Below are 17,116 nucleotides of genomic sequence, written 5' to 3'. Positions count from 1 at the left end.
TATGTATAGCAGAGTTAGTAGAGAATTATTGATAAGATGTGAAATTTCCTGATCACTTTTCAGCCACTTTACCAACATACTGTTTTCTTTGGAGCTAAAGTACACTTTCTAATTATTTTACTAAACACTTAAGAGAGTTATATTGTTATTTTGTAGCTTTGGCTACAACAGCTTAGCTCCTGTCAATATTACAATCCTAGAAAACCTGTTTGGGCTAAGAAAAACTTCTTTTTTGTTGTAGATTTTGTTGCGTTTTTTTTTTTTTTTTTTTAAGGAAACTCTTATTTTTTTCCCTTTATGCTTATTCCAAAAAAGCAGCTTTTCTGCAATGTAGGGCCTTAGCCCAAATGAGTTTTCTAGGGTTGTAAAAATGATGACCTATCCGTACGATAGGTCATCAATTTTAGATCAGTGGGGATCTGAAAACTTAGGACACCAACTGATCAACTGTTTGAAGAGACCACTGCGCTAGGGTAAGCACTGTGGCTTCTTCATTGAATATGAAGCACATTTCTATGCTTAGTCTTGCATCTCAGCCCCATTAAGTTGAAATGAATATGAGTGTGCTTGTTTTTCAGTTTTAATCCTGAGCCATTGTAAAGTTATGGCGTGGGTTTCAAAGCTTCTTTCCCTTTAATTTAGCAGGAGAAGGTGGGTTTATAATTGCTTTTACTTCTTATTTACAGCCTACATAGTTCTTAAGTGCTATGTAGTGAATACTTGAAGTAGCAGACCTACTGCTTCTTCTGGATCCAGAGAGCACACGATTGCCGGATACCACCCAGCACTGCAGAGTTGCTGCGGTTTAGCAGACGCAGATCAGATATTGTCACCATATGGGGTTGTTTTTTCTTGCAAACAGGTCTCCTGTGGATTAAAAAACAAAACTAAGTGTGAATGCCCCCCAGAGGTCATTTATGACCTCCTTTGGGACATATTTATGTCACAAAAATATAAACATACACAAGTCCAAAAATTATAAAATAAAATGCAAATGAATACTGAGTATACTGCTGGCAGCAAGGTTTGTCTGCAGAGATATCAACATCACATTACTGCTGCAGCCCCTCTCTATACAAGCAAAGCAGTGGAGGTGGTGGTTGGCCCAAAGCAGGAAAGGAGGGGAGGGTGCAGGTAAGTATGACTTCGTATTTCTGCATTCAAATTTCTAATAAATACAGAATATTTTGATAGTACAGTAAATAAAAAAAAATTAGGTCCAAAAAAAGGCCACATACGCATAATTGCTAAAAAGTATCTGGTCGTTAAGGGGTTAGTGAATGCCCATTGGTGAAAATTTTAGATTGCATCTGGAGACAGCAGTAAGGCCTCCCAGTCTCTCGGAATAGGCCATTTGCACCTAGTATAGAAAAACACAAGGCAGTGTAACGCTGGGTTCACACTAGTACTTGTATTCTGCTCAGGGATTCCGTTCTGCTCTCCGCATTTTTCACCCTTTTCGAGTGGAGACCACACTGACCCCATTATAGTCTACAGACTCCACAGTCTTCCTAAGGTTGCCGCTTTTTTATTCTGATTAGGTTTCCGTTCAGGGGTCCCCAAGCAGACATTCCCCCTCCCCTTCCCCTGAATGAAAACTGAACGCAGATGTGAACCTAGCCTAAGAGGTTAACTATTGTCATTTATTTACTTACTTACTTATTTATTTATTTATTTACTTTATTTTTTTATTTATTTTCAGGACAGAACAAATTTTGAGTCTTCACAAGGAGAGTGAAAAAAAATCTGGAGATAAATTTTATAAAAAAAGAACATCAGTGGAGCTCAAAGGTTTGTCTTGTCATTAGCTTGGATTATATATTTTCATTTTTCTTTTTTTTTTTTTTTTTTTTTTTTTTTCAGACCTCCTCTGGATTAGTTTGTGGGTAGACTGTATTTATGATCCATGTGGATCATAAATCATACTATGGAGCAGATTTTTCGAAAATGGTCTTTAATGAAAACTGACCACTTTTTTTTTCAATAAGGATTGTTATGGTGACTCCCTTCATTTCTGCCATTGAACTACAAGCAGAAATGTGTTCACTAGATCTTTTTCAACTAATGTTCAATTTTCTTTGCAATAGAACAGGCCCAGGAAGACGCATTCAGTACTGTCTGCCGGGATGTCAGCAATACAACTCTGTCTCCGCAAAAAGATGTCAACTTGGGAGTAAAAAAAACTAACTGTGAAGAGGGTGGTGCAAATGTATCAAAAGCATCAAATCTGGAATGTGTGAGTAAGCATTTGTCTTTTTCTATACATTTACATGTGAAGATAAAACACATTTAAATATGATGCTTTATCTTTACACAGCAGGCAGGGAGGTGTACAGGTTCCATATGGTATTCTGTGGCACATCTGTACACACTCATAGGATGAATTTGAACAAAACAACATGCAATATGCTTCTCAGTATGTGGAGCTTCGAACAAGCCAGGATGCTTTCCCATCGTAGCAGTTGTTGGTTAAGTTCACTGTGTGCTATAAAGTCAAGATTAATATTTAGATTGTTTCTAACTTTGCAGAAAAATTTACTGAAGAATAATAAAGGTGGTTCACCAGACACAAGGGAGAAAACCTACTGCTACAAAAGAGCAGAATACCAGAACAAGAGGACCTCTACTTCAACTACAAATGTGACCATGCCTTCTTCTCCATCCTCTTCATCGGAATCTATTACAACCAGTCCTCTGAAATCATCTGATACTAGTATTGGAGACAGAGTGACCAGGACTTCTAGGGAACATGAGAAGTCTTCAACCAATAGGTCTTCCGTCGATCCAATAATGAGCAGTCTGCAGTCTTACAGCAACCGCTTGTGCAGAAAAAAGAAGCATCTGCAAGATACCAGTAAAGGAAATCTGCCACTCGAGCCAAGTAAGTTATACATACACCATGTGGGAATCTTATATCTACCATTGTTAATTATGGAGCTGTTGCTTCAAGAATAAATTGGGGACTTTAATCATATATAACATATATGAACAAAAGTATTAAGAAACATAACATTACACCTCCAGGACCTTTTATGACCTCTCATTCTAAAGACTTAGGCATTAAAGGGGTTATCCGGGATAAAACGTAATTCCTGCACTAATCTGAACACCCCCCTTCTTACTTTCTAATTTACATATTTTATCATAATTGTATATTTACACATATTCCTGGGGCGGTCACATGACCGTCCCATGGACATTTTTTGGTGATGTTCTATTTCCAGAAATGAAACGCCACTAATACTTCCCCCTCACCCTCCACCCCATTATACTTACCTGTCTTCCTTTCTGACTTTTTCCTGCGGGACGGCTCCTCCCTCTTATGTGACTCTGCGAGAGAAGTAGCCTCCAATGCCTGTGCAGTAGAGGTGTATTGTGTACTGGGGACCAGTAAGAGCGGCTCTTCTCATAATCATTAAAGGGATTCTACCATTAAAGCAACTTTTTTTATAATTACCACGTCAGAATAGCCTTAAGAAAGGCTATTCGTCTCCTACCTTTAGATGTGGTCTCCGTCGCACCGTTCCTTAGAAATACCGGTACTTACCGGTATGCTAATGAGGTTTCGGCAGCAATGGGGGCATCCTTCTTCTTCATCTGCCTCCTCCCCTTGTCTGTCATCTTCTTTCTTCGTCATGTCCAATACAGGTCCGTACAGCCCTCCGACGCCTGGATGAGTTCACTCGCGCGTCGGAGGGCTGTACGGACCTTACTGAGCATGTGCAGTCGGCTCTAACAGGGTCTCTGCTGTCAGAGCCGACTGCGCAGGCGTCAGACATGACGAAGAAAGAAGACGACAGACAAGGAGAGGAGGCAGATGAAGAAGAAGGACGCCCCCATTGCTGCCGAGACCTCATTAGCATACCGGTAAGTACCGGTATTTCTAAGGAACGGTACAACGGAGACCACATCTAAAGGTAGGAGACGAATAGCCTTTCTTAAGGCTATTCCGACGTGGTAATTAGAAAAAAAAGTTGCTTTAATGGTAGAATCCCTTTAAGAAGCCAGAATTGTATTACCTTATAATTCAGATTATATACTTGCTATCTGTCTTGCTGCTTTCTACTTTCTGGTCCCTATCCGCATCCAAAAAGTTATCATGCAGCCGGTCACTATCCGCATTGGTGACTCACTTGAGCTGGTGATAGCCTGACCAGAATTTCCTTTATGTTAAAGAGGAACTTTCATGTTCTCATCAATGTGTCGTTTTATATACCCCTAGAAAGTAGACAGTGTGCTTTCGGCTTTCCTAGTGTGTGTCCTGGTACTGGAGATATCAGGGCTGCTAATTTTGGCACCATTATCTCCCCACTGTCAGAAGAGCAGTCCTTACAGCCTAGCATCATAACTGGACTGTGAGGAATGCTCCCTCTGACTGTGCTCTAAAATAGCCTTGTACCTCAAAGGGGGCTTTCCTCACAGCTCAGCTTCATCTCTGGTTGTAAGGCCCACCCTCCTTACAGTGGGGAGATGTCAGTGACAAAATTAATGGCACCGATATCTCCAGCATCGGGGCCCATACCGGGAAAGCCAACAGTGCACTGAATTCGGCTTTCTAGCATTGTATAAAGCCATATATTGATGAGGACATGAAAGTTCCTCTTTAAGAGGGACCAGGAAATAAAGAGTAGCTTGGAAGCTCTGAAACAGCAGCAATAAGAGATGGTTGAGATAAGTAATGCTTATTTTGTTTTAACTCTATCTGCCCATTTTAACAGAAATTTTATCCCACCAGACAATCCTTTTATCTTGCAGTGCTACTTAGAAAACTGCACATTATGGAATGAATGACTGGCTGACCACTATTTGGTTTTAACTGCATCAACCAAGCAAATATTTCCCCATAAAAAGCAGTTGAAATAAAATATATATCTTTAATATCTATACCTATTTTTTTTTCTTTTTTAATACCTAGTTGTACTATCAAGTGATGAGGAGGAAAGAGAACATGAAGAGCGTGTAATAATGGAGCATCAACAAAAGTTGGCAGAAACATCAGTCAAAATGAAGGAAGATGATACGAGTGGCATGGAGTATCCAGTTCCCTGTAGTGATGTTCAGCCTATGGTATGTTACTAGCTTACTATGTAGAACGTAAAATATACATACACGGGTAATACATTTTTTAATAGATCAAGTAAGTTTATAATCCTATTCCATGCACACAGGTTTTGCACTGCAGAAAATTTCCTCTTCAAATAAGGGTGGGTTCACATCTGTGCCCATTCTCCACTTTAGCCAATCCGGCAGGTTTCCGTCTTCTGCCCCGAGAAACTGGACAGGAGACGGAAACACAGCAGTCAGTTTTCAAACCCATTCTGCCTGTCCGTGGCGAAACCGTTTTTTTTTTTTAACCGGACACAAAGTCTTGCATGTCCGGATTGGCTAAAGCGGAGACCGGGTGCAGATGTAAACCCGCCTTAACTTGTTTACATACCGCAGGACGTGCTGCTCAGTCACCATAAATAATGTAGCTCTAGGTGCAGGTAGCACAGCACTGTCCTTCTGAAATCTTGGCATGTTAACATTTCTGAGAAATCTCCACAGATCTGCTGTAATATTGATGACCTATCCTAAGCATAAGCCAGTCAATAGTAAAAAAAAAAAAAAAAAAATTATAACGCCTTTAAGGTTTGTACTTTCCAGATCTTCTGATATGTTTGTTCAGTAAATACTTGTATTTATTTTGTATTTATGTATTCCCCATGAAATAGTTCCTGGAACATCTTTTGTCTCATGAGGTCTGACTATCTGACACTTGCATCATGGATTGGTCTGGATGACACCCCATGTAGTTCACAATTGGTCTTAAAACAAAAAGAAAAGATACAAAAAGTAAAAACCAACCTACATGTGTTGGACTGACAAACAGAAATATACATGTTGAGAGTAACAATAGTCTTTCTGTAGCAATCTTCTTTTCTTCTGATCTTCTTTAAAAATTACAAATCTCTAGTGCAGGACAGTGATATGATGTCACTCTGATGTCATAGGGTGAGAATCAGTCCCTTAACAATTTGTCATAATTCATCCCTCCTTTTGTCTCTAAGCGAGGGGAATACAGGCACTTTTAAGTGCAGGTACAGAGCCCCTCTTCTGTTGTAATTGTTCACAACTGGTCTTTAGATCACTTTGGTAACCTTACTTTTTAGGGAAGTGCTGTTGAGGTCTGACCCTCCACACTTGTATTCCCATTATTCTTACTGGCCATGCTGGTTTTGGATTATTAACTATAAATTTTGGCATATAACTTCCACCCCGGATACTTTGTAGTCGGGCAGACTTTCTTTACAAACACATTGTATAATACGATCTAAACTGTAGCTGGGTATATCGACCACGTGAGACTACCTCTTGGGAAATGGATATACCTGACCACACAACCTGGTACAGCAGGTCACTACAGGGCCACCTCCGCGGGTCACGGTAGGAGCTTCTGAACTTGGATGCACCGCCACCCATGGTTTGTGGCATGAGGTCATAATAAGAAACACTGGCGTTCCACTTCCACTACGAATGGCGGGCTGAAATCAGAGAGCCGCCTACCATGCAACTCTTAGGAAGAGAATCCAACCAATCAATACAGCACACATATTTGGATATACAGTGCAAATCAGTGCGGCACACTGGTTGTCTAGAACAGTACATAGGCACTACTGGAAACACTTGTCTTTGAGCTCTGTTCACTCTGTTCACACATGCAGTTTGCAATTAATAAAGATAACATTGTAACTTACTTTCTGCCTTTGGAAATGACTTTATATCTCAGTTGAGGATACACTTAGTCCATAATAACTCAATCTAGACTAACCTAGTCCTTGACCGTATCAAATAATACTGTTTGTGGCTGTAAACTGTGTGGGGCACATTATAAAACTTTGCACCACTCCTTCACTTGAATAAACAAGGTTCAAATATCACACTTCAACATTGTCAGTCCGACACCTGTTGTAACAAAACTGCCCAGGATGACCTATAAGGTTTTCTTCTATTGGCAGATAGACAGATACGCTGTATTACTTGCCACACCATTGGCCACACCTTTGGTACCATTACAAAGCTGAATTTGTCCAGTAAACATTAAGCCACCCGTACTGCTCTGTGAATGCAAAAGTAAAGAAGTTATGGGATTTGGAAGACAGAGAGTCAAAAACAAAAACCGCCTGTGGCGGGAAAGGATTAAGCAGCTGAGGAGATATATTTTTCTCAACATATTTTTTATCTGTTTAAATATTAAATAATATAAATCACCACAAATCAAAGTTTTCTAATTTCTTTTATGTAACACAGGACTGTTCTGATGACACAATTGATCTACCTTCTGCAGCAGAGAACTTAGAACTGCAGTTAAAGTTTCTCAATGTATATTTTGGCAAAAAGAAAGGAGCGGCAACAGACTCTGCTAAGGTAATGTCATGATAGAAACAAGGGATACTTGTGATTGTTCTAACAGGTTCCACTAATACATTATTTGTCTTACAATTCTTAATGTGTAATCAATTTTTATTGAACATTTACGAAATAGAATGTAACTAAAGAGAATAAAAGAAATACACACATAGTAGATATAACCAACAAAACAATATAAACTTCAGCGTTTGGTCCCAAAAAAAACAAACAAACCAGTTTTAAAGAGGACCTTTCATGGTTTGGGGCACAGGCAGTTCTATATGCTGCTGGAGAGCCAACAGTGTGCTGAATTCAGCCCGGTCCCAGTACCGTAGCTCTTTACAGTCAGAAGGGCGTTTCTGACACTCTGTCAGGAACAGCCTTCTGTACAAGCAGCGCCAATAGTGCCGTACTGTGTGACCGGGGAGGAACGCCCCCTCACTCTGCTCACAGTACTCGTCCATAGACGAGTATTATCAGGAGGGGAGGGGTCGTTCCTCCCCGGACTCAGAGCACAGCGCTATTGGCGCTGCTTGTACAGAAGGACGGTCCTGACAGAGTGTCAGAAATGCCCTTCTGACTGTGAAGAGCTACGGTACTGGGACCGCTAGCTCTTCACCTGTGGCACAGATCGGGAAAGCCGATAGTGCGCTCAATTCAGCACACTGTTGGCTTTCCATCAGTATATAGAACTGCCTGTGCCCCAAACCATGAAAGGTCCTCTTTACGGCATCGTGGCAATATTGGAATTCTTTAAAATGAGAAAAGCTTTGTGTTGAGATATTGTTGTGTTGTGCCCTGGTGTTCTTTTTATTCATTCTCCACATGTTCACCTAAAGTGTCCAGTGCCTACTAGCTCAGTCCCACTACCAGGGTCAACTTGCATTTGGGCAGCAGGTGTGAGTTCTCCTATATTGTGCAGGCCAACCAATAAATATTGGCGCAGTAGAAGCAGTTTCTTACAGAACTGGATACATGAGGTGGATGTTCAGAGAGGTAGTCACAACAACAGCAGGGGGCGCACCAATATTTACACGCAGCAGAATTTTTTTTTTTTTAGTTATTCTAGGTAATAAAAAAAAAACAAACATGCAATGTTTTTCTGTCCTCTATCATAAAACAGAATACATAGACTAAGGTGTTTTTTGAGTCTACTTGCCCTTAGTTGGAGTAGGCAATAACGTGCAATAGCAAAGTTAAAATAGTTTTGGTCAAAATTATTGAAGAATGAGGCAGCTCACTTTAGGTGACCTCAGAAACAAGATCACGAACAGAAACAGACCAATGGATTCCTGAATAGAACAGGACCAGGACAGCTCCACAACAGGAAATAACACCAGAGGGAAGGATAAGTGTGTACAGTGGTAATACACTTGACAAAGGGGAAGCCCCGAAACGCAGCCCGCTGCGTCGTGTATTAGGAATTATAATAAAGATCGTGTTGAATTTATGGAATTTGGAGCAAGCGCAGTTCTTTCCACATCCATTGGTCTGTTTCTGTTCGTGTTCATTTCACCTCCTGGAGGTATTGGTTGTTACTACTGCTGCTGACAAGCTCCTATGTGCAAAGACACTCCTCTAATGAGAATCTAATCCTGGGGGTCTGCTCGGTGAATCTTCTCAATTCTCAGAAACAAGATGGAAAGGGTTCAGATTCTCTGGTATCCCCTGAAACGATAAAGAAATATGATATTGAAGAAATTATATTGAACCACTTAAATGGAGTCTCTTATTGGGAAAACTAATTTTTAATTAAACACATGTGTGAGTAGCCTTTAAAAAGGCTATTCTACTATACTGCTGCCTTTATATTTTCAATAGACCCTGCCATTTCATTATAAATCGCTATAATTGTTTGTTAATGAACCCCAGGGAGCACCCTGGGCGTTCCTCAGGTCCTCGGGCGTTCCCCAGATCCCCTCTTGCAGTTCAAGTCTTGGGCATGCCGCTCCGTTAAGAGTGGTATTGCGTATATCTGACGGCCATTTTGGTGTAGTTCTCTGGAGAACTGAGATTTTTTTTTTTCTTTTATAGGTTACCCCTAAATGTATAGAAATTCCTATAACAGGCAAGTATCAATTTACTTCTACATGTTGTATGTTCATATTTTTACATCTTATAGCTGTGTCGACAGAAAACTTAAAGTATATGTCCAATTATAAAACCACTTTTCATAAATCGTACAGGTTAATATAAGAAGCTATGTACTATATCTTATCAAGGAGATATGTTTCTGTCTCCACGTATTAGGTTGCTCTCTTCCTCCTTCTCTCCATATCAGTTTGTGTGTTTAGAATCCGTATCCAGCTCACATACTGAACTCTGGTTTCTTAAAGTATAAGGGAGCGTTCACACTACCGTCGGTGTCCGGCAGCTAGTGTCTGATGCTAATGTCCGTGCAAAATCTTGCGCGGACATTAGCATCGGAAACTAGTTGTGTCAGTGGCATTTTGCATTGATTTAAATGGAGATCGGGTGCGTTCTTTTACTGTCCGTGGGTGTCCTTAAGTGTCCGTTCCCAAAGATGTCCGACTTTTCAAGCGGACAGCAAAAACCTACATGTCGGGTTTTGCTGTCCGCTTGAAAAGTTGGACATCTTTGTGAACGGACAGTTAAGGACAGGCACGGACAGTAAAAGAACGCACCCGATGTCCATTTAATCAATGCAAAATGTCACGGACACAGCTAGTGTCTGATGCTAATGTCCGCTCAAGACGGTGGTGTGAACGCTCCCAAACCGTGTTGTGTTAGGTTCACCCCTGCGTTCGGGTTTCCATTTTTTAGGTCCACTTGGAAACTTGAAAAACTGAAATCCAATCAGCTTAAAAAGCTGTTACCCGTGGAAACCTGCTGACTCTATAGACTATAAAGGGATCGGCTGGGTTTCTGTCTGAAAAACTGACAGAATCCCCAAATGAAGACTTGGACACGTGTGAACCTTGCCTTTGAAGAGCTACCAGACTCACAATGTAACAGAGTATAGCGGCTGCATTTATTTATATATGTCTTTTTCAGCAGTCTCCTACCTTCTCCATAGACTAATATGTAAAAAAAAAAAATACCTCCAATTCATGAGTGGAAAAGGAAACATTTTCTTTTATAAGATATATTACAAAGTTTGTTATATTCACCTGTACTATTCAGTTTTGAGAAGTTGTTTTATAATTGGATGTATGCTTTAAGCTGGGTGACAAATGTCCATTAATTGTCCATCAAGAAACATAAGGTGTATTAGGGTCTTGTCCCTTCTTCAGATGAAAATAAACCTGAGATCTGAGTGATTCTAGCAGTCTGCAGACTTGATGCTGGCATCATCGATCGTAGCAGAATGAATTGGCCTGGGAACTTTATTTTATTTTTAATACTTTTGCACAATGAAATTACTTTTATTTTTACTTCCTTTTATGTAGTCCTATCAATTTCAACATCCAGTGTCCTGATCTGTAGCATAATATACTGAAAAAAATCTGTGCTTTAAGGAAAGGGTAAAAAACCATTTTTTTTTTTTGAAATGCTGCAGTTTTCATTCTGGCCACCCAGCCTCATAATAGGTGAGGAATTGTAATGAATAACTTACGCAATTTGACTGCTCTTGAAGTAGACACAGATTGCAAGTGAGTTAAAGGTAATGGGTAGAAAATGCAATAGGAGTCAATGTCAGTCGATGTGGGGTCTGCATTTGTGAATTATCATATATAAATTCTCTCAGCATCCAAATTGCTTTTGAGGGCTGAACCTCATAGGTTGATCTGTAGAAATCTGTGTACAGCACTTATCTCATCATAGGTAGGATTACAGTAAAAGGGTGACACCTGTATATAGATAATATAGGATCACATAATTCACATTAAGTGATGGCCACAGCACACCTCCTCCCCCTCTCTGTACTGTGACCTTTGCATAGATCACTGAGCATGCTTGAAACATCCTTACGTAGAAGTCAATGAATCTTGAAAAAAAAATTTAATATCCAACATTGTAAAAAAAAGAGAAAGAAAATATCTAGTTTTACTTTTTGAAAAAATAAGTAGAAATATTACCCCTTAAATTTATTAATGCTGGTCACATTCTATTGAAGTCCCAGCTTCTTCTCTAGTGCTCTCCCTGACAGTACAGAGAGGGAAATAATGCTAAATAACCAAACATCGGTTTAACCCCATGTGGAATGTTTGAAAGTGGTATTTGTAATCTGTGTTTTTAAGAACTGTTAATTAGACAATTAAAAGTGACACGTTAATGCTGTTGAGTGGATCGAATAAATATGCATTTGTTTATTTGCAGTGCCTTTAGAGCCATGTAAACATATTTCTTTGGATACAATGAAATTGCAAAAGCTTGGTTTGTGGCTAACCAATGGAGGAGACTCTGTGAGAAGTAGCGCCGTAATAATCTTCTGGATAACCACTGAATACATACCTCACATTGAGAAACAAATGGGCTCAACGTCAAGAAACCCGGCCTGTGAGTATAAGCTTTCTACTCTATGGCATTTCAGTCTGTACTGGTTTGATGTTTCATTGGCCTTAACATTCATTTCTTTATTATTGTGCAATTTTAAAATTACAGATCGTATCCAGAGGCTGGGATGAGAACCATTAGCTTTCTTTCCTTGTGGTTATTTCCCAGACTGCTAGCTATATTAAATTAGGAAGCATAGGAGGAGTCACTAAATTCTCCCTCTTTCTGATGTTAGCATTGAGCTGCACTTTCCAACATTTTCTGTTAAATTGTAAGAAAGTAAAAACATAACCTTATAAGATATAAAGTAAATCTGAAGTTTTGGTGAATTCTTCACATTTGAATGGACAGTCCTCTATAGACAAATAAATATGCATTGGCACAGCGAGAGAGATTGGAAGAGGGGTGAGGGGTCCCTCACTAGTATTGACTGATCAGAAGGACATGAGAGAACATAGCCTTAAATGGGACACCATGCCAAGTACAGCTGGACATGTCAACAACCATGATCAAAAATGCTGTAGTCAACATTTGTTGTTGTGGCCCAACCACACATGAGGGCACTAAGTCAGATTTGTGGATGTATGTGAAAACACCCTAATATGAATGACATTGGTAGCTATCCAAGATCTATTTTCTGTCCCAGAAGCTGAATGCAGATAAATTCTGCATTACTATCAACCAGGCTTAGATGGAAAAGGCTCTGCATGGTTGATGCACATATGATTCAGAAACACAGTTCTCTAGCAAGAGAAAGAGAAAATCTGCTTATTGTACAAAATAAGAAATATGTGTCCCCTTATATGTGACGGTTACCTATGGTCCCCTTATGTTTGTGTTAATGTTGCTTCATAATACTTTTCCCAGATCATGTTGATGACTGCTCTAGTGCACGACCTCCTGTACTTCTATCCAGCATTATTCTTACACTAAGCTCACACTAGCATTGCATCTTTATTGTTCTGGTCCATCAGAGGACCAGAACAACAGAGAGGCGGACCACTAAAATAGTGGTAACATACAGAGTCTGATGGACCCCATTATAATGAGGGCCGAAAGATGTCCGGCATTTAAAAACTAAAACTGGCAAAGGAGAAATTCCTCTGTGCAGGACTTTTTGCTCTGACAATTATAAGGCTGACCCTACAACCAACCAAGGTGAGTACTGCAACCAATGGTGACTCTGGCACAGATGTGAAGATAGGGTTTGGTGTATATTGATTCTAGAGATACAATGGACTGCATGTACTGTGTATATATACATTGTTGTAATTGTAGTCATGTAAATATATAATATTTACTCAGTTTTTCCTATGCAGCTAAATCAAATGAACTTGTCTTTCTGGAGTTGGTGGAACCTCTAACTGACAAAGAGCAGTCTTTCATGTTAAAGATTATGAAAGAAGCCAGTGAGAATGGTGGGTTAGGCAGCCTTGCGGATTTTCTGACTTGGGACGAGATGTATTCCATGGTGGAAGCTTTGTCTAGTGAAGACTGCTCTTTCAAAGCAAATTGTGGCATCGCCTTTAAAAAACAGCAGCAACAAGAGTCCAGCAATACATCTCCTTCAGTAGGCTCTCCACAGGTAAGCATTTTGAAGGATAATCCTCATCATTGAGATTATGCTGCTACCTATACCTTGTGTGTGTATGTTTTGCTGGATTGTCATCATTAGAAGAATTTTTGGGTATAAATTTACAGGATTCTTGTCACTAATACACACTACTAGTAGGTCTTCAAACCAACAGGCAACTTCATAGGCACGTAGTAACATGTTAAGTCTCTGAATCAGTCTGTAGTCCAAACCATCTCTTCCATTTTTCCACACTCCAACTCCTGCGTTGACTTCATAAATGCCTGACAGCCGTTGTTAGACAGAGCTGGAATATGTAAAAAAAAATAACCAAAATATTTAAAGGGATCCTATCATTTAAACTCAATTTTTTCTGCCTATCACGTAGGAATAGCCATAAGAAACCTTTAGCCTTTAGATGTCTTCTCTAGGCTGCCCTTCGGTTAAAATCCCGTTTTTCGCCGGTATGCAAATGAGTTTTTTTGCAGCACTGGGGGTGCCCCCAATGTTGCGAGAGAACTCTCCAGCACCACCTCCATCTTCTTCAGGAACATGGTCTTCACGTGTCTTCTTCTGGGGATTGGCTTCAAACTTCTAGGCCTCGGGCCTAGGGCAAAGCCGACTGCGCATGCCCACCGACCACAAGAAAATGGCCGCTTACACAGTATACAGACTGCTCCAAGTCTCGTATTTGAAGAATGACTTCTCCCAACAAAAATTTTAAGATCTCTCCACAGGTGTTCAATGGGATTTAGATCCAGACTCATTCAGAACTCTCTAGCACTTTGTTTCCATCCGTTTCTGGGTGCTATTTGGATCATTGTCCTGCTGGGAGACCAATGTATTAGGACACAAACTAAGTTTTCTTACACTGGGCCCTACATTGAGACCCCAAATGCTTTGGTAATCTTCAGCTTTCATGATGCCTTGCACACAATGAAGGCACTCCATGCCAGAGGCAGAAAACAACCCCAAACATCTTTAAACCTCCACCATATTTCAGTTTGGCACTGTGTTCTTTTCTTTGTAGGCCTCATTTTGTTTCCGGTTAACAGTAGAATGATGTCCACAAGACATTTTCCAGGAGGATTTTTGGTTTACCCATATACATTTTGGCAAACTGCAGTCTAGCTTTTTATGTCTTTGTGTAGGCAGTAGGGTCCTCTTAGGTCTCCTGCCATAGGGTTTCATTTCATTCAAATGTTGACAGATAGTATGTATTTACACTAATGCGCTGGGGCTGCTTATCCACCATCTGGACTATTCTGCATTGCAACCCTTCATCATTTTTTTTTTTTTTCATCCTCATCCAGGGAGATCAGCTACAGTGCCATAGGTTGTAAACTTCTTGATAATTTTTTGCGCCATGGACAAAGAAACATTAAGATCTCTGGAGATAGACTTCTTACTTTGAAATGGTTGATATTTTTCTACAATTTTGGTTCTCAAGTCCTCAGACAGTTCTCTTCTCCTCTTTCTGTTCTCCATGCTTATTTGCACATAATGCAAATCTGGATTCAGGTATGAGCTTTATATTGCCCACACCTGTTACTTGCCACAGTTGATATGAATGAGCATCACATGCTTAAAACAAAGTTATTTACCCGCAATTTTGAACAGGTGCCAACATTTTTGTTCAGTCCATTTTTGAAGTTTTCTGTGAAATTATATCCAATTTGCCTTTTTCTTATTTACACTAGACCCTTTATTTAAAAAAGGTGAATTTGCACCTATTGTCTTCTAATCCTGCCTCTTTTTTTAAGTTTTATTGTGTGTGCACATGGTTGTGTGTCTGCACCTGTTTTGAAGGCTTTTACACAAGGCTTGTCACAGCTTTTTTTTTTTTTTTTGTCGAGGAGAGTGGGCTTGCACTTCAGTACATGGGCAGCATTAAAAAACAAACAGACAGCAGTGGAATCACAATCTCCTTTAGGTTAATTTGCACATTATTTATTATGCATCTTGCAGCTTTTTAGTAATTTAAGTGTATAAAAATACACCTCTGAAAAATACAGCTAAAAATGGGCAAAAGAGGTACAAAAAATATATATTTGAATTTGAATTCTCATCTTCATCCTGCCATTTACAAAACCAAAATCCACAAATACAGATTTAGTCAGTCATAACAGACCTTGTGGAGAGCTTTACTTTTTATTTAGAAATGTAAGCATTGGGTCTGCTAAAGACATAACTTGTATTCTTAAAGCATGTGTAAAAGCTTTGGTTTAGGTGGACCTGGTGCCTTATATTTTCCAGGCTTCAAAAGTAACATCTTCCTACACCTTGATACAGAAATACAAAGATGGCCGTTATTCAGTGTCTATGGTCCCAAGACAAGAAGACTCCTTGAAGGAGGTAGACAAGGGAAGAACACTTCTGAGGTGCGTGTGAGCTTTATCTCTGTTTGAAAGGATATTCTCAACAATTGAAGGGTTGTTTCACTTCCTTTTTTTTTTTTTTTTTTTTTTTTTTTTTAAACTCCCTAGAATAACTTAAGATAATAGACACTGTATACTCACCTGTCCGTTTGGTCATGGATCCAGGATAGAGTCCTCTGTCTTTGTTTACTTTCTGCCCTTGCACAGGAGGAGGGCATCAGCCAATCAGTGGCTGAGTGCTGATGCTCCGTTTGTACAGAACATCACTGCTCGGGCACTGATTGGCTGATACTTTCCTGTACAGGACAAAGATCCGTTTGTACAAAACATCGCTGCTCAGCCACTGATTGGCTGACACGTTCCTGTACAAGCTAAAGATCCATTTGTACAGAACATCACTGATTGGCTGACACTTTCCTGTACAGGACAAAGATCTGCTTGTACAGAATATCACTGCTTGGCCGCTGATTGGCCGCTACTCCTGAGAGATCAGGGAGACCTGGAGATCCCCAGCTGAATGGACAGTTGAGTGTATGGTATTTGTTATTTTATGTCTAGGGATTAAAAAGAAGGGAAACACTCGTTTTAAACGTCATTCATGAAAGAGCAGCATATTACAGATACAGGTCCATAATTCTGTTTGAAGTATTTGTGACATTTAACTAAAAGGATCGGTGAAAGAATACAGGACGTTAGGAACAGCAGTCTGACAAAAAGGTTGTGAGGGGTTGGGGATGAAGTTCTCTTTCCTCATGAAAACACCAGACTCTTATCACAAATCCCCCTACTGGCTTTTAATATCCAAGGATTGTTCTCTTTATGTTTATCTGTACTCGTCTTAACCTTTTTAACAGGTACTTTTTAAGCCAGTGCAGTTACTTAATCTTGTACATCAAATCACACGTGCACCTTGTACACTGCCGTAACAGATGTCTGCATCTCTAATTGATCTCTATTAGTCGTAGGATCTTACAGAACATCTAAGGATTAGACAAATAGTTCCTCAGATCCTCAGTAGACCATTTTTACTTTATGTACAAGTATGTGTTTTTGTCTGCCTGCTTCTTCAGAAATTATCATTGGAACAGTTGTTACATTTAAAACTAGATGTAGATAGATATTAGAAATATGAATCCAGACAAAACACCTTCCGTTTGCTTCCATCGCCACTCCCTGTAATGTAACTACAAGTCTATCTCTTAAGTTTCCCTATTACTTTTCTTGAATTCAGCACAACCTCTGCAGATTTTCAAGCACGTGTTTAGTTGTTTGTTCCTATGAGTGGGTTCACACTATCCTTGGTGAAGTTGGTTGCTCT

The 17,116-nt window shown here is 39.8% G+C and overlaps 1 protein-coding gene across 4 annotated transcripts in view; it reads left to right on the top strand.

The window, feature by feature from the left end:
• Nucleotides 1–17,116, top strand: part of SENP7 (SUMO specific peptidase 7) — a 50,923-nt gene that overhangs the window by 14,624 nt on the left and 19,183 nt on the right. For 3 of the 4 annotated variants that reach the window (XM_075265039.1, XM_075265041.1, XM_075265038.1), the window contains 9 exons: nt 1,703–1,791; nt 2,088–2,236; nt 2,530–2,881; nt 4,916–5,067; nt 7,291–7,407; nt 9,424–9,457; nt 11,671–11,850; nt 13,167–13,432; nt 15,677–15,801. In XM_075265039.1, the coding sequence (XP_075121140.1) occupies nt 1,703–1,791; nt 2,088–2,236; nt 2,530–2,881; nt 4,916–5,067; nt 7,291–7,407; nt 9,424–9,457; nt 11,671–11,850; nt 13,167–13,432; nt 15,677–15,801 (1,464 nt within the window). The remainder of the gene's footprint in view (nt 1–1,702; nt 1,792–2,087; nt 2,237–2,529; nt 2,882–4,915; nt 5,068–7,290; nt 7,408–9,423; nt 9,458–11,670; nt 11,851–13,166; nt 13,433–15,676; nt 15,802–17,116) is intronic. The other variant, XM_075265040.1, reaches the window with a different exon arrangement.

Source organism: Leptodactylus fuscus, chromosome 2, assembly GCF_031893055.1.
Source record: "Leptodactylus fuscus isolate aLepFus1 chromosome 2, aLepFus1.hap2, whole genome shotgun sequence".
NCBI lineage: Eukaryota > Metazoa > Chordata > Amphibia > Anura > Leptodactylidae > Leptodactylus > Leptodactylus fuscus.
Note: the sequence above shows the minus strand (reverse complement) of the source record. Positions and strands in the feature narration are given on the sequence as shown.